Source organism: Xenopus tropicalis, chromosome 7, assembly GCF_000004195.4.
Source record: "Xenopus tropicalis strain Nigerian chromosome 7, UCB_Xtro_10.0, whole genome shotgun sequence".
NCBI lineage: Eukaryota > Metazoa > Chordata > Amphibia > Anura > Pipidae > Xenopus > Xenopus tropicalis.
In genome coordinates, this window is record NC_030683.2 from 10,089,276 (window position 1) to 10,116,390 (window position 27,115).

At 46.7% G+C, this 27,115-nt stretch overlaps 1 protein-coding gene across 1 annotated transcript; it reads right to left on the reverse strand.

Moving 5' to 3' along the window:
- Positions 1 to 19,207: 19,207 nt before the first annotated feature.
- lpar5 (lysophosphatidic acid receptor 5) lies at positions 19,208 to 26,644 on the reverse strand. The gene is given in 5 exon segments (XM_031905768.1): positions 19,208 to 21,159; positions 25,577 to 25,845; positions 25,848 to 26,005; positions 26,185 to 26,277; positions 26,580 to 26,644. Coding segments are annotated over 5 exon segments (1,695 nt in total). The 3' UTR covers positions 19,208 to 20,049.
- Between the last annotated feature and the right edge of the window lie 471 nt (positions 26,645 to 27,115).

The following is a 27,115-nucleotide window of genomic DNA, read 5'->3' on the forward strand; positions in this document are numbered from 1 at the left end:
CTAACTTGGCTAACAAAGTACTTCATAAATGTGCCAGTAACTTTATTACAAGATTCCATGAGGCCAGAGGCAGACATCTTGGTACTACTAGGTAGGTAGGTATAGGTTTCAGTATGTCAGCTTCAGTAACTACTAACTTGGCTAATAAAGTACCTCATAAATGTGCCAGTAACTTTATATCAAGATCCCATGAGACCAGAGGCAGACATCTAGGTACTATTAGGTAGGTAGGTATAGGTTTTAGTATGTCAGCTTCAGTAACTACTAACTTGGCTAATAAAGTACCTCATAAATGTGCCAGTAACTTTATATCAAGATCCCATGAGACCAGAGGCAGACATCTAGGTACTATTAGGTAGGTAGGTATAGGTTTTAGTATGTCAGCTTCAGTATCTACTAACTTGGCTAACAAAGTACCTCATAAATGTGCCAGTAACTTTATAACAGGATCCCATGAGACCAGAGGCAGACATCTAGGTACTACTAGGTAGGTAGGTATAGGTTTTAGTATGTCAGCTTCAGTAACTACTAACTTGGCTAATAAAGTACCAAATAAATGTGCCAGTAACTTTATAACAAGATCCTATGAGACCAGAGGCAGGCATCTAGGTACTATTAGGTAGGTAGGTATATGTCTATGAAGATTCTCATTCATCCAGGTCATGATATACAGTATCTAGTAGAATTAAGTCTAAAACAACTGGACTTTTCTGAGTTTTTCTTGAAAACGTTTCACCACTCATCCGAGTGGCTTCTTCAGTTCAAATGACTGGTAGGGAATTCCCCGGTATTTAAACTCTTGATGGTAGTAGAGTCACAGACATCCAATCACAATGGTTCCATTGAACTTGTTCAGTTAGGTGTTAGCTGAAACTGACAGGTGTAAGAAGGTATGATCCAATCACAATGGTACCAAGATTCTCATTGATGAAGGTGTTAATCCTTCAAAGTACATGACTGGAAGTGTGAACAGTTGTGAAACTGCCGGGGTAAGGATGTCAACGCGCCATTGTATGTTGGTGACAAGCGGTGTCTCAGGCCCCCTCCTCTGTTCAGGGATGGTTTTTCCAGGTTGGCATAAATGGCCTCTTTCACACCTCTTTCAAACCATCTGTCCTCTCGGTCCAAAATATGCACGTTACTGTCCTCAAAAGAGTGACCTTTTTCTTTGAGGTGTAGATAGACCGCTGAGTCTTGTCCTGAGGAGTTTGCCCGCCTATGTTGGGCCATTCTCTTACAGAGAGGTTGTTTTGTCTCCCCAATGTATAAGTCTGAGCACTCTTCACTACACTGGACAGCATAGACCACATTACTTTTCATGTGCTTGGGTGTTGGGTCTTTCGGGTGCACCAGCTTCTGTCTCAGGGTGTTGCTGGGTTTGAAAAACACAGGAATGCGATGTTTTTTGAAAATTCTCCTAAGTTTTTCTGATGTTCCAGCAACATATGGAATGACTATGTTGTTTCGCCTGCTGTGTTCCTCCCTTCTGTTTGTAGGTCTGGTCTTTCTGTTGGTCTTTGATTTGGTTTTGATGAAGGCCCAGTCTGGGTACCCACAAGTTTTCAGAGCTCCTTTTAGATGTTTATATTCTTTCTCCTTGGCCTCTGCATTGGATGCCACAGTTTCAGCCCGATGATGTAGAGGATGAAGGATTAACACCTTCATCAATGAGAATCTTGGTACCATTGTGATTGGATCATACCTTCTTACACCTGTCAGTTTCAGCTAACACCTAACTGAACAAGTTCAATGGAACCATTGTGATTGGATGTCTGTGACTCTACTACCATCAAGAGTTTAAATACCGGGGAATTCCCTACCAGTCATTTGAACTGAAGAAGCCACTCGGATGAGTGGTGAAACGTTTTCAAGAAAAGCTCAGAAAAGTCCAGTTGTTTTAGACTTAATTCTACTAGATAGGTAGGTATAGGTTTTAGTATGTCGGCTTAAGTAACTACTAACTTAGCTAACAATGTACCTCATAAATGTGCCACTAACTTTAAAACATGATCCCATGAGACCAGAGGCAGACATCTAGGTTCTATTAGGTAGGTAGGTAGGTATAGGTTTTAGTATGTCGGCTTCAGTAACTACTAACTTGGCTAACAATGTACCTCATAAATGTGCCAGTAACTTTATAACAAGATCCTATGAGACCAGAAGCAGACATCTAGGTACTACAGGTATGGGATCCCTTGTCCGGAAACCCATTATCCAGACATCTTGGTACTATTAGGTAGGTAGGTATAGGTTTTAGTATGTCAGCTTCAGTAACTACTAACTTGGCTAATAAAGTACCAAATAAATGTGCCAGTAACTTTATAACAAGATCCTATGAGACCAGAGGCAGGCATCTAGGTACTATTAGGTAGGTAGGTATAGGTTTTAGTATGTCGGCTTAAGTAACTACTAACTTAGCTAACAATGTACCTCATAAATGTGCCACTAACTTTAAAACATGATCCCATGAGACCAGAGGCAGACATCTAGGTTCTATTAGGTAGGTAGGTATAGGTTTTAGTATGTCGGCTTAAGTAACTACTAACTTAGCTAACAATGTACCTCATAAATGTGCCACTAACTTTAAAACATGATCCCATGAGACCAGAGGCAGACATCTAGGTTCTATTAGGTAGGTAGGTATAGGTTTTAGTATGTCGGCTTCAGTAACTACTAACTTGGCTAACAATGTACCTCATAAATGTGCCAGTAACTTTATAACAAGATCCTATGAGACCAGAAGCAGACATCTAGGTACTACAGGTATGGGATCCCTTGTCCGGAAACCCATTATCCAGACATCTTGGTACTATTAGGTAGGTAGGTATAGGTTTTAGTATGTCAGCTTCAGTAACTACTAACTTGGCTAATAAAGTACCAAATAAATGTGCCAGTAACTTTCTAACAAGATCCTATGAGACCAGAGGCAGACATCTAGGTACTACTAGGTAGGTAGGTATAGGTTTTAGTATGTCGGCTTCAGTTACTACTAACTTGGCTAATAAAGTACCTCATAAATGTGCCAGTAACTTTATAACAAGTTCCCACAAGACCAGAGGCAGACATCTAGGTACTACAGGTATGGGATCCCTTGTCCGGAAACCCATTATCCAGAAAGTTCAGAATTATAGAAAGCCCATCTCCCATAGACTCCATTGTAAGAAAAGAATTCTAATTTTTGAAAATGATTCCCTTTTCTCTGTAATAATAAAACAGTACCTGTACTTGATCCCAACTAAGATATAATTACCCCTTATTGGGGGCAGAACAGCCCTATTGGGTTTATTTCATGGTTAAATGATTCCCTTTTCTCTGTAATAATAAAACAGTACCTTGTACTTGATCCTAACTAAGATATAATTACCCCTTATTGGGGGCAGAACAGCCCTATTGGGTTTATTTAATGGTTAAATTATTCCCTTTTCTCTGTAATAATAAAACAGTACCTGTACTTGATCCCAACTAAGATATAATTACCCCTTATTGGGGCAGAACAGCCCTATTGGGTTTATTTAATGGTTAAATGATTCCCTTTTCTCTGTAATAATAAAACAGGGCCTGTACTTGATCCCAACTAAGATATAATTACCCCTTATTGGGGGCAGAACAGCCCTATTGGGTTTATTTAATGGTTAAATGATTCCCTTTTCTCTGTAATAATAAAACAGTACCTGTACTTGATCCTAACTAAGATATAATTAATCCTTATTGGAGGCAAAAAAATCCTTTTGGGTTAATTTAATATTTAAATTATTTTTAGCAGACTTACTGTAAGTTATGGAGATCCAAATTACGGATAGATCCCTTATCTGAAAAACCCCAGGTCCAGAGCATTCTGGATAGCAGGTCCCATACCTGTACTAGGTAGGTAGGTATAGGTTTCAGTATGTCGGCTTCAGTAACTACTAACTTGGCTAATAAAGTACCTCATAAATGTGCCAGTAACTTTATATCAAGATCCCATGAGACCAGAGGCAGACATCTTGGTACTACTAGGTATATGTTTCAGTATGTCAGCTTTAGTAACTACTAATTCGGCTAACAAAGTACCTCATCATTGTGCCAGTAACTTTATAACAAGATCCCATGAGGCCAGAGGCAGACATCTTGGTACTACTAGGTGTAGGTTTTGGTATGTCAGCTTCAGCAACTTGGCTACTAATGTACCTCATAAATGTGCTATAAACTTTATAACCAGGGGCACTACTGCCACAAGGCAAGTTAAAAAATTCGCCTCAGGCCGCAGTGTCCCATAACAACTTCTGGTGCTGGAAAGGTAAGTGTGGGGGTGAGGGGGGTTAAATTGTGAAAGCCACCTAAGGGTGGCAAAAGGCCAAGAACGCCCCTGTTTATAGCAGTATCCCATGGGGCCAGAAGCAGACATCTTGGTACTAATATGTGTACACATGACAGTATCCCTCATCTTCAACAATGCCCCAATCTGTGGATTCTGGTAAATGTCAGAGGGGCTTCTGTAAGATGCCATATACAGTCACAATTAATTGGGGCTGCTTGGGCCTCTGTGTCCTTGAAATGCCAGTCTGGTTCAACTAACTACTAACTGGCCTACTAAATACCTCATAAATGTGCCAGTAACTTTGTAATAAGATCCAATGAGACCAGAGGCACCGGCCTTGGTACTAGTAGGGATAAATCAGTATCACTCAGCGACTAAAATGCTTCATAAATGTGGCACTAACTTCAGAACTGAATCCCATGATGCATCTTGGTTCTGCCATAGACAAACATTGCTTCTTGCCCTGATCTGAGTAAGCGTGATCATGGCCACCATTCTCCCTTATATATATGCACTATAAGTTAATAACAGGATCCCATGATATCTAATGGAAACATTACAGTATTCCAGCCACAGCGGTTATATATTCCTTGGCACTCGTTGGTACTGTACTAGTGATAAGTGTGTCAGTAACATGGCCAAAGGCCTGCCCACTACACTCCCTATAGAATATAACTGTATCTTTGCAGCCAGATCCCTTAATACATGAGCCACCCTGGATACTGGGTTCTTTACTTGGGAAACAACCAAACTGACTACTCTGATAAGGAGAACATGGCAGTGACCTTAATACTGGTTTCTGCTATGTCTGAGGTAGAATCTTGAATGGAACCAATTTTTGAGACCCAGACCCGCAACCCGGGTGAAAGCCTTTTGCATAAACTAAAGTAAAACCTAGAGTTTGTCCCCAGATCTTATGTCTTCCTGAAATTGACGCTGTTTTGTTGCAGTCCCATTCAGGCAACCTGCATTTTTTTCCTCCCCAGATTTAACGTTTTCCTGCAATTTAGTGGGGCTCTACTATATTTATCATTTTACATAAGTCCCACTGCCAGGTAATGTAACTCATCTGATTCACTTCCAGCAGCAGATAAAAAGATGATGATTAGTATGAATGGAAGGGACTGGGGCTGTGGGATAGCAGGTATAGTAGGGAGAGATGGTGCCTATAGTAGCAGTGGGATAATAGCCTCTGGGAAGGGACTGGGGCTGTGGGATAGCAGGTATAGTAGGGAGAGATGGTGCCTATAGTAGCAGTGGGGGGATAATAGCCTCTGGGAAGGGACTGGGGCTGTGGGATAGCAGGTATAGTAGGGAGAGATGGTGTCTATAGTAGCAGTGGGGGGATAATAGCCTCGGGGAAGGGACTGGGGCTGTGGGATAACAGGTATAGTAGGGAGAGATGGTGCCTATAGTAGCAGTGGGGGGATAATAGCCTCTGGGAAGGGACTGGGGCTGTGGGATAGCAGGTATAGTAGGGAGAGATGGTGCCTATAGTAGCAGTGGGGGGATAATAGCCTCTGGGAAGGGACTGGGGCTGTGGGATAGCAGGTATAGTAGGGAGAGATGGTGCCTATAGTAGCAGTGGGATAATAGCCTCTGGGAAGGGACTGGGGCTGTGGGATAGCAGGTATAGTAGGGAGAGATGGTGCCTATAGTAGCAGTGGGGGGATAATAGCCTCTGGGAAGGGACTGGGGCTGTGGGATAGCAGGTATAGTAGGGAGAGATGGTGTCTATAGTAGCAGTGGGGGGATAATAGCCTCTGGGAAGGGACTGGGGCTGTGGGATAGCAGGTATAGTAGGGAGAGATGGTGCCTATAGTAGCAGTGGGGGGATAATAGCCTCTGGGAAGGGACTGGGGCTGTGGGATTGCAGGTATAGTAGGGAGAGATGGTGCCTATAGTAGCAGTGGGGATAATAGCCTCTGGGAAGGGACTGTGGCTGTGGGATAGCAGGTATAGTAGGGAGAGATGGTGCCTATAGTAGCAGTGGGGGGATAATAGCCTCTGGGAAGGGACTGGGGCTGTGGGATAGCAGGTATAGTAGGGAGAGATGGTGCCTATAGTAGCAGTGGGGGGATAATAGCCTCTGGGAAGGGACTGGGGCTGTGGGATAGCAGGTATAGTAGGGAGAGATGGTGCCTATAGTAGCAGTGGGATAATAGCCTCTGGGAAGGGACTGGGGCTGTGGGATAGCAGGTATAGTAGGGAGAGATGGTGCCTATAGTAGCAGTGGGGGGATAATAGCCTCTGGGAAGGGACTGGGGCTGTGGGATAGCAGGTATAGTAGGGAGAGATGGTGCCTATAGTAGCAGTGGGGGGATAATAGCCTCTGGGAAGGGACTGGGGCTGTGGGATAGCAGGTATAGTAGGGAGAGATGGTGTCTATAGTAGCAGTGGGGGGATAATAGCCTCTGGGAAGGGACTGAGGCTGTGGGATAGCAGGTATAGTAGGGAGAGATGGTGCCTATAGTAGCAGTGGGGGGATAATAGCCTCTGGGAAGGGACTGGGGCTGTGGGATAGCAGGTATAGTAGGGAGAGATGGTGCCTATAGTAACAGTGGGGGATAATAGCCTCTGGGAAGGGACTGGGGCTGTGGGATAGCAGGTATAGTAGGCACAGATGGTGCCTATAGTAGCAGTGGGGGGATAATAGCCTCTGGGAAGGGACTGGGGCTGTGGGATAGCAGGTATAGTAGGGAGAGATGGTGCCTATAGTAGCAGTGGGGGGATAATAGCCTCTGGGAAGGGACTGGGGCTGTGGCATAGCAGGTATAGTAGGGAGAGATGGTGCCTATAGTAGCAGTGGGGGGATAATAGCCTCTGGGAAGGGACTGGGGCTGTGGGATAGCAGGTATAGTAGGGAGAGATGGTGCCTATAGTAGCAGTGGGGGGATAATAGCCTCTGGGAAGGGACTGGGGCTGTGGGATAGCAGGTATAGTAGGGAAAGATGTAGGAGGGTACCGAGTAGAATTAAGTTTTCCCTGGTAAAACATTATTATTATTATTATTATTATTTATAAAGCGCCAACATATTCCGCAGCGCTGTACAAAACATGAGACTGTAGGGACTCCAATGGTTAGGAGTCAGTGTTGATTCCTCACCCCTTTAAGACTGGGCATATGTGAACCCAGCAAAGATAATTATCTTTTTACTTAGATGCATAGCTGCACAGGAATCAGTGCAGTCTACAGCAGAATATAGATGGTTATTGAAATGTAATGCAGAAACGTCAGCCTTTCTATTGCATTTATAATACCTGAGCGCCATCTGGTGCTTATTATCTGAAATACAACCAGCACAATTTAAAAAAATGATTTTTTTACATACAGTGTGCATCACATCAGCATTACTGGATCATGTAAACAATAAGGGACATGGCTAATAAATGGGTGGCTGGGTTTCTCTGATTGCAGTGTAGCCCTTCCTGTAGGATCTGGTAGCCTTACAGAGAAGGACACTGTTGGGGTATAAACTAAGCAGAATTTATGTGCTATCAATAGTACCCTACTGCTTTTAGATTGCAAGCTCTAATGAGCAAGGACTTGTTTGATCTAACCCATCGCTACTGTATATACTGAGCAAAATAAGTACATTTTCTTTTTTATAATGTCGTGAAGTCAAATAATTACATTTTTAAAGGGGTGGTTCACCTTCATGCTAACTTTTAGTAAATTATAGAATGTCCTATTCTCAGAAATGTCTCAATTGGTCTTCATTTTTTATAGTTTTTGAATCATTTGCCTTCATCTTCTGACTCTTTCCAGCTTTTAAATGGGGGTCACTGACCCCGGCAGCCAAATAACTGTTGCTCTGTGAGGCTACAATTTTATTGTTATTGTTACTTTTTATTATTTATCTTTCTATTTCCATCTACCATTCATATTCCTGTGTCTCTTTCTCTTTCTGTTTAATTGCCAGGTTTAATTAAACCCTAGCAACCAGATAGCTGCTGAAATTCCAAACGGGAGAGCTGCTGAACAAAAAGTGAAATAATTAAAAAACCACAAGTAATAAAAAATGAAGAGCAACTGCAAATTGTCTCAGAATATTACTCTCTACATCATACTAAAAGTTAACAGTGATTGTAGTCTCTTGCTTTAGGGTGAAGACACGTGAGCTATTCTACTAAAACAGACTATGCTGATCATTTACTGATAATTGTCTCTACGTGTGTTTAGCAGAGGCAATTCTCAGTATTGTCTATGGCAGGGGATTATCTGGTGTTTAGCAACTATGAAAAAGTAGCTGCTACTAGTAGCTCTGTGTGTCTTCACCCTTAGATCTCAGGCTGCTGGACTTTTTTCCAACCAAGCCTGGCTACTTTTTTTTCTCATTGCTGCATCTCCACACTGTACTGGTGTCCCAGCATCATCAGCACTACTCTGGGTGAGTATGTATGGTACAGAACTGATATGACGTGCTGTGGACCAGCTTGAATCACTGGGTAGGTGTCTAACAGGTGTCTAACAACTCTAAGAACCCAGTGATCCCATCTTTCCTTGTCCTTTAATGGAGCCCCACCATTAACCCACATCCATTTACTACTGATATGCTTCCAAACTTTTGGAATTAGTCTTTGCCAGTAAAGCAATCGATTCCTTGTTTTCAATTTTTGCCTTTTTATTGCTTTACAACACTTGCAGTACTTATAGGTAAGTGGTGCATCTGTCTCACCCGCTTTGTAGTTTTTCATCTGCTTTCCCCTTCACTACTACTAACTTGAGTTAAGCCACACAGGACAAGGCAAGTGAGTGCCCAGACTGCGCATTACTACCCATTATGAAACTATTAGCCTAGAGGTTATTCCATTAGCAGCACAATGGTTTCCTTCCCAGGATTCTCTCTGCTTTGCATGCAAATGACAAGAGACTCCTCACTCAAAATGTCTTCATGTGTAACGAGTGAAAATAGTGCATTCCATTACACAACAGCTGGACAACACCATTATACGGGGGTGGGGAGATACCATTGCTTACGTTAATCCCCATTGGTGATAAGAACGTTCTAGTTCTGTTCGATGCTACAGAATATTGATTGAAAACACTGAGTAACGTATTAACCTGAGCCCAACCACTCCCGCACTGCCCATCCCGTCCCCTGGAGTGGGGGGGGGGGCTCCATACCTTCTACTGAAATGTTACATTGACCACTAAGTCAAGACTCCTATTCTACATACAATCTGGCCAACCGTCCAGAGTTCCATTCATTTTTATGCTTTTATGTGTCTGGCCAGTTGGCATCAGGGCTATAACGAGTTAGCTCTGTGGACTATTGAAATTGATGATTGCTCCTAAATGAATAAGCAGTGTCCCACTGGCTGCAGGCAGAGGTTTTCCTGTTTGATATAAATCTATATTAGTAGTAATACTGGATCATAGTGCTAAAGCCTAGGGTTGCCACCTCTGCAGGCGTTTTTGCCTGGGCAGGGGGTGGACAGTGACATCACAGAGGCAGGGAAGAGGTGGGGCCATGATGTCACAGGGTGGGGAAGAGGTGGGGCCATGATGTCACAGGGTGGGGAAGAGGTGGGGCCATGATGTCACAGGGTGGGGAAGAGGTGGGGCCGTGATGTCACAGGGCAGGGAAGAGGTGGGGCCATGATGTTACAGGGTGGGGAAGAGGTGGGGCTGTGATGTCACAGGGTGAGGAAGAGGTGGGGCCGTGATGTTACAGGGTGGGAAGAGGTGGGGCCGTGATGTTACAAGGCAGGGAAGAGGTGGGGCCATGATGTTACAGGGTGGGGAAGAACTGGGGCCATGATGTCACAGGGTGGGGAAGAGGTGGGGCCATGATGTTACAGGGTGGGGAAGAGGTGGGGCCATGATGTTACAGGGTGGGGAAGAGGTGGGGCTGTGATGTTACAGGGTGGGGAAGAGGTGGGGCTGTGATGTCACAGGGTGAGGAAGAGGTGGGGCCATGATGTTACAGGGTGGGAAGAGGTGGGGCCATGATGTTACAGGGTGGGGAAGAGGTGGGGCCATGATGTCATAGGGTGGGGAAGAACTGGGGCCATGATGTCACAGGGTGGGGAAGAGGTGGGGCCATGATGTTACAGGGTGGGGAAGAGGTGGGGCCATGATGTTACAGGGTGGGGAAGAGGTGGGGCCGTGATGTTACAGGGTGGGGAAGAGGTGGGGCTGTGATGTTACAGGGTGGGGAAGAGGTGGGGCTGTGATGTCACAGGGTGAGGAAGAGGTGGGGCCATGATGTCACAGGGTGGGGAAGAGGTGGGGCCATGATGTTACAGGGTGGGGAAGAGGTGGGGCCATGATGTTACAGGGTGGGGAAGAGGTGGGGCTGTGATGTTACAGGGTGGGGAAGAGGTGGGGCTGTGATGTCACAGGGTGAGGAAGAGGTGGGGCCATGATGTTACAGGGTGGGAAGAGGTGGGGCCATGATGTTACAGGGTGGGGAAGAGGTGGGGCCATGATGTCATAGGGTGGGGAAGAACTGGGGCCATGATGTCACAGGGTGGGGAAGAGGTGGGGCCATGATGTTACAGGGTGGGGAAGAGGTGGGGCCATGATGTCACAGGGTGGGGAAGAGGTGGGGCCATGATGTTACAGGGTGGGGAAGAGGTGGGGCCATGATGTTACAGGGTGGGGAAGAGGTGGGGCCGTGATGTCACTGGGTGGGGAAGAGGTGGGTCCTTGTCACTGGGCAGATATCCGACGCATCAATTGGCGATTGGCCGATTGCTGCGTCAATCTCAGGTTTTGACCCGGACAGACCTTCCAAAAACCTGGCTGTTTGGGTCAAAACCGGACATGTGGCAACCCTACTACAGCCTCTACTTCCGGTGTATGGGTTAAAACTAGGGATGCGCCGAATCCAGGATTCTGTTCAGTATTCGAAGGGTCGGATTCGGCCAAATCCACGGTCCTGGCCGAACGGAATCCTAATTAGCTTATGCTAATTAGGATTTAAGGGTTAAATGTTAACGTGACAAGTTTTTCAATGTGCGCTGACGTTTACCGCTTTGGATTCGGTTCAGTATCCGGCTGAATCCCTTGGGATAGATTCGGGGGTTTGGCCGAACCCCAAAAACTGGGTTTGATGCATCCCTATTTAAAACATAGGCTGAGGGTGCCAAAATCGGCGGGGTTAACAGCTCTGCAGATGTAACCGTAGTGCATAGGGCCAGGCCACTTAGTTGACCTTGTGTTCCTGACAGTAACGACAGTAACGATTCATAATACCATTGGGCAAATGAGTGGGATTTAATGTGGAGCCTGGGCACAAAGCGTACCCTCTGTGATGCAATGACAGAAAATCCTGTAAAATAGTGGATGTAAAGTGTTTGAACTGGAATATATATATCAGTAAATATTGCCCTTTTACATCTTTTCCCTTGAGCCGCCATTTTGTGATGGGCTGTGTGCTCCCTCAGAGATCAGCTGACAGGAAGTGATGCAGCTCTAACTGTAACAGGAAGTAGTGTGGGAGCAAAAGGCAGAACTCTGCCCATTCATTGGCTGATGGGGCCTAGCATGTATGTGTGCCTTGGCTTGTTTGTGTGCACTGTGACTCCTATGATCCCAGGGGGCGGCCCTTAGTACTTAAAATGGCAGTTTTCTATTTAGGATTACACAATGGCACATACTACTAAAAAAGTATTTTTTAGAAGAAGCCGCGTTTTACCTATGAGCTGTTTTGTGCAACATATTTTTATAGAGAACTACATTGTTTGGCTGGTATAGTTTAGTGTAGGGGTATTAAGGGAAGTGCTAGATATATCCTATTCTACACACACACATATATATATATACATATAGCAGCTACAAGTCTCTATACCAGGGATCCCCAACCAGTGGCTCAGGGGCAACATGTTGCTCCCCAACCCCTTGGATGTTGCTCTCAGTGGCCCCAAACCAGGGAGTTATGTTTGAATTCCTGACTTGGGGGCAAGTTTTGGTTGAATAAAAACAAGATTTCCTACCAAATAAAGCCCCTGTAAGCTGATAGGGTGCATAGAGGCTGCCTAATAGCCAATCACAGCCCTTATTTGGCTCCTCCATGAACTATTATGGTGCTTGTGTTGCTCCCCAACTCTTTTTACATTTGACTGTGGCTCCTGAATAAGAAAGGTTGGGGACCCCTGGCCTAGCACAAAGAAAGAACAGCTGCACCCTGTTCTTCCTGCTGCGCCTCATTGTACTCATTTACAACGGGCTTACAGCGAGTACTGCAGAACCAAAATTACTTCCTTGAATGGATGTTGGTCCAGGATATGGTTCTGTAAAGCCACAGGCGGCAGAACCGCTTTCTCCGAAATGCAATTATCACTCACTTATACACAAGCCAGTCCTATGGGGCAATATGGTGGCAGTTAAAAAGAATTGGTGGGTTCTGGCAAATGCCAGGGGGGCTGTAAGGTGCCACAGACAGTCACTATTTATTGGGCTGGGGGTGCTGTTTGTGCCTCTGGGTACTGGGAATGCCAGGGGGGCTGTAAGGTGCCACAGACAGTCACTATTTATTGGGCTGGGGGGGGCTGTTTGTGCCTCTGGGTACTGGGAATGCTAGGGGGGCTGTAAGGTGCCACAGACAGTCACTATTTATTGGGCTGGGGGGGGCTGTTTGTGCCTCTGGGTACTGGGAATGCCAGGGGGGCTGTAAGGTGCCACAGACAGTCACTATTTATTGGGCTGGGGGTGCTGTTTGTGCCTCTGGGTACTGGGAATGCCAGGGGGGCTGTAAGGTGCCACAGACAGTCACTATTTATTGGGCTGGGGGGGGCTGTTTGTGCCTCTGGGTACTGGGAATGCTAGGGGGGCTGTAAGGTGCCACAGACAGTCACTATTTATTGGGCTGGGGGGGGCTGTTTGTGCCTCTGGGTACTGGGAATGCCAGGGGGGCTGTAAGGTGCCACAGACAGTCACTATTTATTGGGCTGGGGGGGCTGTTTGTGCCTCTGGGTACTGGGAATGCTAGGGGGGCTGTAAGGTGCCACAGACAGTCACTATTTATTGGGCTGGGGGGGGGGGTGTTTGTGCCTCTGGGTACTGGGAATGACAGGGGGGCTGTAAGGTGCCACAGACAGTCACTATTTATTGGGCTGGGGGGGCTGTTTGTGCCTCTGGGTACTGGGAATGCCAGGGGGGCTGTAAGGTGCCACAGACAGTCACTATTTATTGGGGGGCTGTTGCCTGGCGGATGCCAGGGGGCTAGGTCCAAGTCCTTTTGGGCTGGGGGCTTTGCCTCTGGGTACTGGGAATGCCAGGGGGGCTGTAAGGTGCCACAGACAGTCACTATTTATTGGGCTGGGGGGGCTGTTTGTGCCTCTGGGTACTGGGAATGCCAGGGGGGCTGTAAGGTGCCACAGACAGTCACTATTTATTGGGCTGGGGGGGGGGGCTGTTTGGGCTTCCGTGTATCTGAAAAGCCAGGGGCTATTTAGACTCCCATTCCAGACCTGCTGCTCACATACAACTTGGAGGAGAGTAGCACCCTAAAGTGACTAATGTACTTTTGACTTTACATGTTATAATGGTTTGTCTATCAGCTGCAAATCAATAATTTCTAACCAGCAAACAGTTCTGTTTGATATGGTTAGACAGGTTCCTCCTATAAGGTACATAGAAAGCGACGCAGTGCAGCTTATTCAGATGAATTAAAGCTATGGGATCCATTATCCAGAAACCCATAGAAAGCTCAGAATTAGGGGACAGACATCTCCCATTTTAACCATATATTTCGGATTTTTAAAAATTATTTCCTTATATTCTGTAATAATAAAACAGTACCTGTACTTGATCCCAACTAAGATATAATTACCCCTTATTGGGGGCAGAACAGCCCTATTGGGTTTATTTCATGGTTAAATGATTCCCTTTTCTCTGTAATAATAAAACAGTACCTGTACTTGATCCCAACTAAGATATAATTACCCCTTATTGGGGCAGAACAGCCCTATTGGGTTTATTTCATGGTTAAATGATTCCCTTTTCTCTGTAATAATAAAACAGTACCTGTACTTGATCCCAACTAAGATATAATTACCCCTTATTGGGGGCAGAACAGCCCTATTGGGTTTATTTCATGGTTAAATGATTCCCTTTTCTCTGTAATAATAAAACAGTACCTGTACTTGATCCCAACTAAGATATAATTACCCCTTATTGGGGCAGAACAGCCCTATTGGGTTTATTTAATGGTTAAATGATTCCCTTTTCTCTGTAATAATAAAACAGTACCTGTACTTGATCCCAACTAAGATATAATTACCCCTTATTGGGGCAGAACAGCCCTATTGGGTTTATTTAATGGTTAAATGATTCCCTTTTCTCTGTAATAATAAAACAGTACTTGTACTTGATCTCAACTAAGATATAATTACCCCTTATTGGGGGCAGAACAGCCCTATTGGGTTTATTTCATGGTTAAATGATTCCCTTTTCTCTGTAATAATAAAACAGTACCTGTACTTGATCCCAACTAAGATATAATTACCCCTTATTGGGGCAGAACAGCCCTATTGGGTTTATTTAATGGTTAAATGATTCCCTTTTCTCTGTAATAATAAAACAGTACCTGTACTTGATCCCAACTAAGATATAATTACCCCTTATTGGGGCAGAACAGCCCTATTGGGTTTATTTAATGGTTAAATGATTCCCTTTTCTCTGTAATAATAAAACAGTACCTGTACTTGATCCCAACTAAGATATAATTACCCCTTATTGGGGCAGAACAGCCCTATTGGGTTTATTTAATGGTTAAATGATTCCCTTTTCTCTGTAATAATAAAACAGTACCTGTACTTGATCCCAACTAAGATATAATTACCCCTTATTGGGGGCAGAACAGCCCTATTGGGTTTATTTCATGGTTAAATGATTCCCTTTTCTCTGTAATAATAAAACAATACCTGTACTTGATCCCAACCTATTGGGTTTATTCAATTTCAGTTTAAATGATTATAAGCAGACTTAAGTTACAGAGATCCAAATTATGGAACAATCCCTTATCCAGGAAACCCCAGGTCCTGAGCATTCTGGATAAGAGGTCCCATACCTGTACTGCACTTGAGGTAAGGTTTCATTTCTTCAGAGCAAGTGCGGGAGGGGGGAGAAATTATTTAGTCAGATTTTCCCGCCTAGTGAAAATCCCCCGCGCTCTCATCCGGAGAGACAATAAGACTGAGGGGGAGGCAGAAGCCCACCATACAAACACCAGTCGCTCTGGGTAATGGAATGCACGTGCAAAGCTTAAACCATGTGTGGTAACCCACAGGAAACCAATCAGCAGGAAGCACTAACTAGCTAGGCACCTGATTGTTTACTGTGGGTGACTACTTTACACACACCTTATTACTTTCATTATTCAAACCCACGTGACAATACATCCTTATAATATAGAAAAAATATAGTGAACCCAGAGACCCACCCGTATGATGCAGTGCCCCATTAAGAGGTTTCCAAACTAAGGGAGTGGCCCCTCCGGCAGCTGGTGGTTCCAGCAGGGAAATATCTGGGGTGAATATTAGGGATGCACCAAACCCACTTTTTTGGGTTTCTGGATTCAGCCCGAATCCCAAACTGAATCCAGGATTCAGTGCATCCCTAAGGGTCAGGTGCCTTCTAGTATAGGGGCCCCAAACTGCCAGGGGCCCAGAAAATCAACCATTGGAAAAAACAAAAATACTGTAGGCACAACTGTTGCTGTGAAGCAGTGGAAGGTGACTTATTAGCTCACAAAAATGGCAACGTTTCAGCCAATACCAGGCCCTTTCTCAAGCCTGACAAAGGGCCTGGAATTAGCCTAAACAGGGCCGCCACTCCCTATAAGCAGAGTACTCAGTCTGCATAGGGCACCAACTCCCAGGGGGGCACCATCCCAGCTGCTCAAAAAAATCGTTATTATATATTATAACATACCCCCCAACACTGTCCCGCCGGTTTTTATAGCGCCTCCCGCTGTCCCGGATAGTTCAATGAATGTCCCGCATTTCCGGGACATTCATTGAACTATCAAGCACAGCGAGATGCGCTGGCTGTACCCTACCATTGGCTTCTTCTGCTGCTCTGCAACTTGTGCAGCGGTGACAGGCCCTTTTATAAGGTTGCGCCCTGTGGCCTGTGCCTGTCGCTGCCGCAAAAGGAGCAGAGCTGCAGAAGAAGGAGCGGCTGTGTACGGTGGGGGTTACTGTGTAAAGGCGGGGCTACTGTGTACGGGGGGCTGCTGTTTATGGGGCTACTGTCTATGGGGGAAATTGGGGGCACTTACTATGGGGGCATTGTCTATGGGGGCTATTGGGGGCACTTACTATGGGGGCATTGTCTATGGGGGAAATTGGGGGCACTTACTATGGGGGCATTGTCTATGGGGGCATTGTCTATGGGGGAAATTGGGGGCACTTACTATGGGGGCATTGTCTATGGGGGCTATTGGGGGCATTGTCTATGGGGGCTATTGGGGGCACTTACTATGGGGGCATTGTCTATGGGGGCTATTGGGGGCACTTACTATGGGGGCATTGTCTATGGGGGCTATTGGGGGCACTGTGTGTGGGGCCCCTATAGTAGGTGTTTTTTTTATTATTTTATTTTTACTTCCGTAATATTTGGGGGAGGGGGCACAAAAGTAAATTTCTGCTTAGGGCACCCATTTGGCCAGCAGCAGCCCTGAGCCTAAATCTCAGTAGACACTGGGGTATCTACAACAGGAACCCTGCACCCAAGTTGGAGCCGGAGACGTTTGCACCCAAGTTAGAGCCGGAGGCTCCTTGCACAATTCCTTAGTTAATGATTAATCTACTGATTCCCGACTGTATGAGTATATGTTTATAACCCTAAGTGCCCTGTGGTGCCAAGATTCTATGTCTCCGAGTTCCTGCTTGATCTCATTGGTGCCACAGCTAGATTGAAGGACCTTGGCACTAACAAGTTTAAAAAGGTTATAAACTTTAATATAAAAATGTGCTTAAAGGAACAGTTCAGTCAGACAGACTGCGCAAAATAAAAAATATTTGTAATATAGTTAGTTAGGCAAAAATGTAATCTATAAAGGCTGGAGTGGGCAGATGTCTAACATAATAGCCAGAACTCTACTTCCTCCTTTACAGCTCTCTAACCTCTTAGTTCTATCCGATTCTAGCTGCGAATATTGGTCCCTTAGACCGATTCGCCAGCTTATCGGCCCGTGTATGGGCACTAACAATGGGCCTGCCCGACCGACAACTGGCCTGAAATCGGCCAAATCTCAATTGGGCAGGTTTGAAAATCAGTATCTGGGACCGCAACGGCTCGTTGATGCGGTCCCAGAACGGACGGACGCCTATACCCATCATTCTAATTCTGAATTAGCCCCATATCGCCCACCCGTAGGTGGGGATATCGGGAGAAGATCCGCTCGCTTGGCGACCTCGCCCCAAAGTCACTGATTGGCTACTGACTGATAACAGGTTAGAGAGCTGTAAGGGCTGTGACAGACGGGGAGATTAGTCGGCGCACGACTAATCTCCCCGAAATGCCATCCCACCGACGAGAATGTAAATTGCTGATGGGATGGCATACGTGGCACAGCGATTTGCCGAAATCGGCAAAGTTGTCTTGAGAGGAGACTTTGGCGATTTCAGCAGGGTCGCCGCTCCCTATAAGCAGAGTACTCAGTCTGCATAGGGCACCAACTTCCAGGGGGGCACCATCCCAGCTGCTGAACATACCCCCCAACACTGTCCCGTCGGTTATTATAGCGCATCCCGCTGTCCCAGATAGTTCAATCAATCTATGGGGGCAATTGGGGGCACTTACTATGGGGGCATTGTCTATGGGGGATATTGGGGGCACTGTGTGTGGGGCCCCTATAGTAGGTGTTTTTTTTTATCATTTTATTTTTACTTCCGTAATATTTGGGGGAGGGGGCACAAAAGTAAATTTCTGCTTAGGGCACCCATTTGGCCAGCAGCGGCCCTGGATTTCAGTGCCGCGTATGCCATCCCACTGGCGATTTACATTCTTGTCGGTGGGATGGCATTTCGTCTGTCACAGCTCTAAAGGAGGCAGTAGAGTTCTGGCTATTATGTTAGACATCTGCCCACTCCAGCCTTTATAGATGACATTTTTGCCTAACTAACTATATTGAAAACATTTGTTATTTTGCGCAGTCTGTCTATTTTACCCAGATTCAATTTTACACTGAACTGTTCCTTCAGGCTGTTCCTGGGCTACAATGCCCAACATACACGGGCAGATTATAATAAATAGCAAACCGGTGAAATGTCATTGGGCTGGAAGGGAAAGTGCAACTGGAGTATTTACTGTCAGTACCATGAGTAATGTCAGTAATTAACCCCCCCGCCAACATAACACTGATATGGGGCGGCTTCTGCTGCCACAAACGGCTTCCAACCTGCTGCTCCCACACACCCCTGTGCACTTATAGAAATCAAAAGTGGGTTTGTTTAATCATCCAATTATATAAATAGCATGGTATGTGGCCATGGCTTCCTGCGTGCCCTTAGCATATCTGCATTTATACATATCAATGGGCACATAGGTGTCTCCTCCACAGAAGAGCCATTGGGGGGCGTTGTTTTAGAGCATTATTCTCTATTTTTTGGGGGAATAGGGATATTATACATATGGCTAAAGGTATGTTTGTATGCAATGAAATCTGATTAAATCATCTCCAAATAAGTGCCTATAGTTACCTATCAAATGCACCTATAGATATAAAGGGGTTGTTCACCTTTGAGTTCTGTATGATGTAGAGAGTAATAGTCTGAGACAATTTGCAATTGGTCTTCATTTTTTATTTTTTTTAACTATTTCAGTTTTTGTTCAGCAGCTCTCCTGCTTCGAGTTTTTAGCAGTTATTTGGTTGCTAGGATCCAAATTACCTTAGCAACCAGGGTGTGGTTTATATGAATAGGAGAGGGACCTGAATGGAAAAATAAGCACGATAAAGTAAAAATAACAATTGAACTATAGCCTCACATAGCAATGGTTTTTTCACTGCTGGGGTCTGTGACCCCTGTTTGAAAGCTGCAAGGAGGAAAGCAAATTATTAAAAAAAGCTATAAAAAAAATTAATGATGAAGAATAATTGAAATTGGCCTATGTATAACATAATAAAAGGTTCTGGGTGGCTTCCCCCCCCACCCCGAAATCAGGCAGCCTTGGACAGATCTGAAAGGTATCATTGGGCTTTATGGGGGAAGCAGTGTAAAGCAATATAATGTTTGGGATCAAGTTCCAAAGCCCTGTCTGACCATAGGAAAGAGAGCAGCCCAGGAGTCCTATGTACATAGAACCAGAGCCCTGTAACCGGGTACCCGGGGTGGATTGGATTCAGTTCCTATGAAGCATGCCAGGGGGCTTATTTAAGAGCAAGTGGTTTATCTTGTAAGAACAGTGACATTGCAACCATAACAACAACAACAACAAGTGAGATGCTGAACTAAATCAACTGAACACGTATAGACTTGAATTGGGACTCTAACAGCCGCCTTTCTCTGGCAGTTTGCTAGGTACCTAGTACCATAACATTGTTACTGAAATGCACTTTTACTATGGAATCAGAGGAGCTGTAGGCCAACTCCAGCTCACCATCCATTGCAGTCACAAGAACAAATAAACCTTTTCAAACTGGCCTGAAAACGATTTGGGTCACAGCAGTAGACCCCCCCCTTGCTTGGCCTGTGGCCTTATTCTAAAATATAAAGTTCCGCCAGGCTAGAACCAATGTAAAGTGTTGAGCACCCAAGAACCTTCCTTGGAGGATCTGCTTCCAACGTCAACGTTCTCAGATCTCCGATTCCTCTATAAGGTTTTTTCCCTCTTTGCCATTGGTCTCGTTTGTTTTTAGCTTAGGGGCTTCTGTGGCCCTTGAGATAGTTCTGGAACTTGGCTTCATAGAAGAGTCAGTGGCAGAAGTACTTTTAGTTTCTTGATTGCTGATGAACTTCTGGGTCTTATGACCACTCATCCTGCTCAGAGTCCTCCGGAAGCCCTCCGTGCTGAAGTAATAAATCAAGGGGTCCAGGGCGCAGTTAGTGCTGGCAAAAAGCACAGTCACTGAAATGATTTTCTTTAAGGTTGGTTTTATATTCCACGTATCTTCCACAAGGTTGGCCCTCAGAAGTCCGTATCCAACCAGGGTTGTGTTATAGGGGACGAAGCAGAAGAGGAAGATGACAAGGTTGAGGCACAGAAGTTTAATGGTTTTGCCATGTCTCCCCTGGCCTATCTCCTGGGCTCGATACAACTCCACGAATATGTGGCAGGAACCGTACAGCACGGCTGCTAGTGGCAACAAAAATCCAAGCACCTCGGCCACCACCAGTAGAGGCAAAACCCCTTTGTCCCACGTGCTAAAAGCTTCAAAACAACGGGAGACCTTTTCGCCATGCAGCAAGCAATCAGAAGAGCTGTGCACAATGGCAGCAGGGACCGACCCTCCTACTATCAACACCCAGACGGCCACACAAGCCAATCGTGCCACCTTGCGCCGGCGGAGATGGCGAAATCGCAGGGGATGCACAATGGCCAAGTAACGGTCCACGTTAATGCAGAGCAGGAACAGGCAGCTGCCGTACATGTTGATGTGGAAAATAGAGCCGTTGAAACTACAGAGAAAAGTTCCAAATGGCCAGTAGTGATTGGCATAGTAGTAAATCCGCAGGGGCAGGGAAAGTGAGAAGAGCAAATCACTGAGCGCCAGGTTGCACAGAAAGATGCCCACCACACTCAGTGGTCGCATAAACCGAATAAATACATACAGAGAGACCCCATTCAGTAGGACCCCAACTGGCATCAGTAGGCTGTACCCCACCAGGAGCAGTGTTAGCGATGATGGAGAGGAGTGGTTATAACAGTTTTCCAGGTTCGATGCATTTGGGGTACACGTTGAATTCTAAAATGAAGTACAGGATATGTGGTTTAGAGCAAAGCTGCATTGTGCAGGGCCTACATGTGTCTCCGTATGGCTGTGGGCAGGAGGTTGTATGCACTGACTACTGGTAGTGTATTGTGTGTCTCCAACAGAGCCACATGGAAGTAACCCAAGGGCCCCTGGTGCTTAATGTACAGAAGAGTCTATTAACCATATATACTGATTATCCAGAACTTGCTTCCCCGTACATGGGGGTATAGTATCAAGTAAAACAGGCAGAAAGTGTTTTGCCATCCCTGGATACCCCAGAAACTATAGCAGGGTGACTGTCACGCCAATACTTCTAATTTATTTGTAACCTTGTTATGGGCTAAGGGGGCCCAGCCTGAAGGCCAGTTAGGGGGGGATTTGGGGTGAGCGCTTATTTGTGCCCTGGGTACCCCAGAAACTATAGCAGGGTGACTGTCACGCCAATACTTCTAATTTATTTGTAACCTTGTTATGGGCTAAGGGGGCCCAGCCTGAAGGCCAGTTAGGGGGGGATTTGGGGTGAGCGCTTATTTGTGCCCTGGGTACCCCTGGAACTATAGCGGGGTGACTGTTACCCCAATGTTTCTATATATCTGTAACCTTGTTATGGGCTAAGGGGGCCCAGCCTGAAGGCCAGTTAGGGGGGGGATTTGGGGCGAGTGCTTATTTGTGCCCTGGGTACCCCTGGAACTATAGCGGGGTGACTGTTACCCCAATGTTTCTATATATCTGTAACCTTGTTATGGGCTAAGGGGGCCCAGCCTGAAGGCCAGTTAGGGGGAGATTTGGGGTGAGTGCTTATTTGTGCCCTGGGTACCCCTGGAACTATAGCAGGGTGTCTGTTACCCCAATGTTTCTATATATCTATAACCTTGTTATGGGCTAAGGGGGCCCAGCCTGAAGGCCAGTTAGGGGGGGATTTGGGGTGAGTGCTTATTTGTGCCCTGGGTACCCCTGGAACTATAGCAGGGTGACTGTTACCCCAATGTTTCTATATATCTGTAACCTTGTTATGGGCTAAGGGGGCCCAGCCTGAAGGCCAGTTAGGGGGGGATTTGGGGTGAGTGCTTATTTGTGCCCTGGGTACCCCTGGAACTATAGCAGGGTGACTGTTACCCCAATGTTTCTATATATCTGTAACCTTGTTATGGGCTGAGGGGGCCCAGCCTGAAGGCCAGTTAGGGGGGGATTTGGGGTGAGTGCTTATTTGTGCCCTGGGTACCCCTGGAACTATAGCGGGGTGACTGTTACCCCAATGTTTCTATATATCTGTAACCTTGTTATGGGCTGAGGGGGCCCAGCCTGAAGGCCAGTTAGGGGGGATTTGGGGTGAGTGCTTATTTGTGCCCTGGGTACCCCTGGAACTATAGCGGGGTGACTGTTACCCCAATGTTTCTATATATCTGTAACCTTGTTATGGGCTAAGGGGGCCCAGCCTGAAGGCCAGTTAGGGGGGGGATTTGGGGTGAGTGCTTATTTGTGCCCTGGGTACCCCTGGAACTATAGCGGGGTGACTGTTACCCCAATGTTTCTATATATCTGTAACCTTGTTATGGGCTAAGGGGGCCCAGCCTGAAGGCCAGTTAGGGGGAGATTTGGGGTGAGTGCTTATTTGTGCCCTGGGTACCCCTGGAACTATAGCAGGGTGACTGTTACCCCAATGTTTCTATATATCTGTAACCTTGTTATGGGCTAAGGGGGCCCAGCCTGAAGGCCAGTTAGGGGGAGATTTGGGGTGAGTGCTTATTTGTGCCCTGGGTACCCCTGGAACTATAGCAGGGTGACTGTTACCCCAATGTTTCTATATATCTGTAACCTTGTTATGGGCTAAGGGGGCCCAGCCTGAAGGCCAGTTAGGGGGGGATTTGGGGTGAGTGCTTATTTGTGCCCTGGGTACCCCTGGAACTATAGCAGGGTGACTGTTACCCCAATGTTTCTATATATCTGTAACCTTGTTATGGGCTAAGGGGGCCCAGCCTGAAGGCCAGTTAGGGGGGGATTTGGGGTGAGTGCTTATTTGTGCCCTGGGTACCCCTGGAACTATAGCAGGGTGACTGTTACCCCAATGTTTCTATATATCTGTAACCTTGTTATGGGCTAAGGGGGCCCAGCCTGAAGGCCAGTTAGGGTAGGATTTGGGGTGAGGGCTTATATCCTACCCTTGGTATCCCTGGAACTATAGCTTTGTAAAGGTCATAATTATGTATCTGTAACCTTTGTATCTGACTGTATCTGTCTAAGCACCAGTGCACAGTCGAAAAGGGTAGCAGGGACAGTTAAGGAATGGCTTAGAGAGAGCTGGAATAGGTTACAAAGGCACTACAGGATTTCGGAGACATGGAAGAAATGGATATAGAAAGATAGCATTAATGGGTTACTTAAAACAGGACAGGAATGGGTTAATAAGACTGTAAAAGTGGGAAACAGACAACAGTACTTGGTTACAGGAATTGTATATAGAAAAACAGCAGAACTGAGTTATTTCAGTGGTTGTCAGATGTAAAAGCTTAGGAATGGGTTAGACAGTCAGGGCAGGAGTGGGTTACCAGAGACAGGGCAGGAGTGGGTTACCAGAGACAGGGCAGGAGTGGGTTACCAGAGACAGGGCAGGAGTGGGTTACCAGAGACAGGGCAGGAGTGGGTTACCAGAGACAGGGCAGGAGTGGGTTACCAGAGACAGGGCAGGAGTGGGTTACCAGAGACAGGGCAGGAGTGGGTTACCAGAGACAGGGCAGGAGTGGGTTACCAGAGACAGGGCAGGAGTGGGTTACCAGAGACAGGGGCAGGAGTGGGATATAGAGACAGGGCAGGAGTGGGATATAGAGACAGGGCAGGAGTGGGTTACCAGAGACAGGGCAGGAGTGGGGTAAAGAGACAGGGCAGGAGTGGGGTAAAGAGACAGGGCAGGAGTGGGATATAGAGACAGGGCAGGAGTGGGATACCAGAGACAGGGCAGGAGTGGGATATAGAGACAGGGCAGGAGTGGGTTACCAGAGACAGGGCAGGAGTGGGATATAGAGACAGGGCAGGAGTGGGGTAAAGAGACAGGGCAGGAGTGGGATATAGAGACAGGGCAGGAGTGGGGTAAAGAGACAGGGCAGGAGTGGGATATAGAGACAGGGCAGGAGTGGGATATAGAGACAGGGCAGGAGTGGGATATAGAGACAGGGCAGGAGTGGGATATAGAGACAGGGCAGGAGTGGGATATAGAGACAGGGCAGGAGTGGGATATAGAGACAGGGCAGGAGTGGGATATAGAGACAGGGCAGGAGTGGGATATAGAGACAGGGCAGGAGTGGGATATAGAGACAGGGCAGGAGTGGGTTACCAGAGACAGGGCAGGAGTGGGTTACCAGAGACAGGGCAGGAGTGGGTTACCAGAGACAGGGCAGGAGTGGGTTACCAGAGACAGGGCAGGAGTGGGTTACCAGAGACAGGGCAGGAGTGGGTTACCAGAGACAGGGCAGGAGTGGGATACCAGAGACAGGGCAGGAGTGGGATATAGAGACAGGGCAGGAGTGGGTTACCAGAGACAGGGCAGGAGTGGGATATAGAGACAGGGCAGGAGTGGGATATAGAGACAGGGCAGGAGTGGGATATAGAGACAGGGCAGGAGTGGGATATAGAGACAGGGCAGGAGTGGGATATAGAGACAGGGCAGGAGTGGGATATAGAGACAGGGCAGGAGTGGGATATAGAGACAGGGCAGGAGTGGGATATAGAGACAGGGCAGGAGTGGGATATAGAGACAGGGCAGGAGTGGGATACCAGAGACAGGGTAGGAGTGGGATATAGAGACAGGGCAGGAGTGGGTTACCAGAGACAGGGTAGAAGTGGGATACCAGAGACAGGGCAGGAGTGGGTTACCAGAGACAGGGCAGGAGTGGGATATAGAGACAGGGCAGGAGTGGGATACCAGAGACAGGGCAGGAGTGGGATACCAGAGACAGGGCAGGAGTGGGATACCAGAGACAGGGCAGGAGTGGGATATAGAGACAGGGCAGGAGTGGGATACCAGAGACAGGGCAGGAGTGGGATACCAGAGACAGGGCAGGAGTGGGATATAGAGACAGGGCAGGAGTGGGATACCAGAGACAGGGCAGGAGTGGGATACCAGAGACAGGGCAGGAGTGGGATACCAGAGACAGGGCAGGAGTGGGATACCAGAGACAGGGCAGGAGTGGGTTACCAGAGACAGGGCAGGAGTGGGATATAGAGACAGGGCAGGAGTGGGATATAGAGACAGGGCAGGAGTGGGATACCAGAGACAGGGCAGGAGTGGGATACCAGAGACAGGGCAGGAGTGGGATACCAGAGACAGGGCAGGAGTGGGATACCAGAGACATCATTTAGAGAGTAGAGCAGAGTAAGGGAAGGAAAGAATAGAGGGCAGTATGGCAGCTCTTACCTGCGACTCGTCGTTGCTTCTTATCATTGTCTGATTTAAGATCACAGTCCGCTGTGCTGTAACCTGTGCAGCTCCGTGTGACTCTCCCCTCTCCCAGGCACGTCTGGGCGCCTTCCCTGCTGTGTGTATAGGAGTGTGTGTATAGGTGAGTGTGTGTGTATAGGGGTGTGTGTATAGGAGTGTGTGTAAGTGTGTGTGTGTATAAGTGAGTGTGTATAGGGGTGTGTGTGTGTGTAAGTGTATCACGCTTGTGCCAGGCATGTGTAGTATTCAGAGTGCGCTTCCTGTGTGTGAGTTACACACTTGTTCCCCTGTCGCCTCTGTAGGACTTTCCAGCTCTCTGGTTGCAGTCGCTGAGCGCTTGCAGCTGAACTTCGTCCGGCACAGTCGGGCCCAGGGGCGGTGCGGCTGATAATGAGCCCAGTGCCTCTGATTCACACGCAAGTGATTCACTAGGGAATAGATCACTATTAGTGCAAGCGCCTCACTGCTACTCTCCCTTCTCCCACCCCTGCTTCCATTCTTCCCTTCCTCTCCCCACCCTCTGCCTTTATTCTCATTATTCAGCCTTTTGGGTGTTTATTCTTTGGCCACCTGTCCAAACTTACTGCTGTGCTGTGTGGGCCAGGCCATGGTTCTGCCTGGTAGTTAGGTTCTGCACCCCTAGCAACCAGAGAGCATTGTTAAAGCGAGCTGGGCTGCTGCATAACACAAACAGTTAAGAAATACACATAGGACTAGTTGCAGTTTGTCTTAGAATACTACTTTTTAAATCATACTAAGGAGGGGTAAGGAGCAAAGTTATCTACTGGTCTAGTTACCCATAGCAACCAATGATCAGCTAGCATTTACTGGTCAGCTGGAGCACATGTATCATTAGTTGCTATTGGTTACTTAACCTGGACAAACTGCACATTTTATTCCATTTCCATAGTAATGTATAGGGTAGATGTCCCCTTTAATTGAAGACAATTTAATGTCTAATTTAATGTATTATACTCACTATTCACTTTCCCATGTCCCTATGACTCCTCCCGCTCCCAGATCTGCTTCCCAGATCTCTCTCATGCTGCAACTTGCCTATGGAATTCCATGTTGTTCTGGCACTTTCCCGCCCTCTCCCTCAGAACTGAAACGGCTGAATACATGCAGCAACTTGGTGCTGGTTACAGATAGAATGAACAGAATGCTCTGTTATAAAGATAGAATCTCAGCCATAAAGCAGGGCAGGACTGCTGCTTACAATGGGGGGATCAGATAGGATCTGTGCCACTGTGACAGAATGCTCTGTTATACAGATAGCTAGAATCTCAGCCATAAAGCAGGGCAGGACTGTTGCTTACAATGGGAGGGATCAGATAGGATCTGTGCCACTGTGACAGAATGCTCTGTTATACAGATAGCTAGAATCTCAGCCATAAAGCAGGGCAGGACTGCTGCTTACAATGGGAGGGATCAGATAGGATCTGTGCCACTGTGACAGAATGCTCTGTTATACAGATAGCTAGAATCTCAGCCATAAAGCAGGGCAGGACTGTT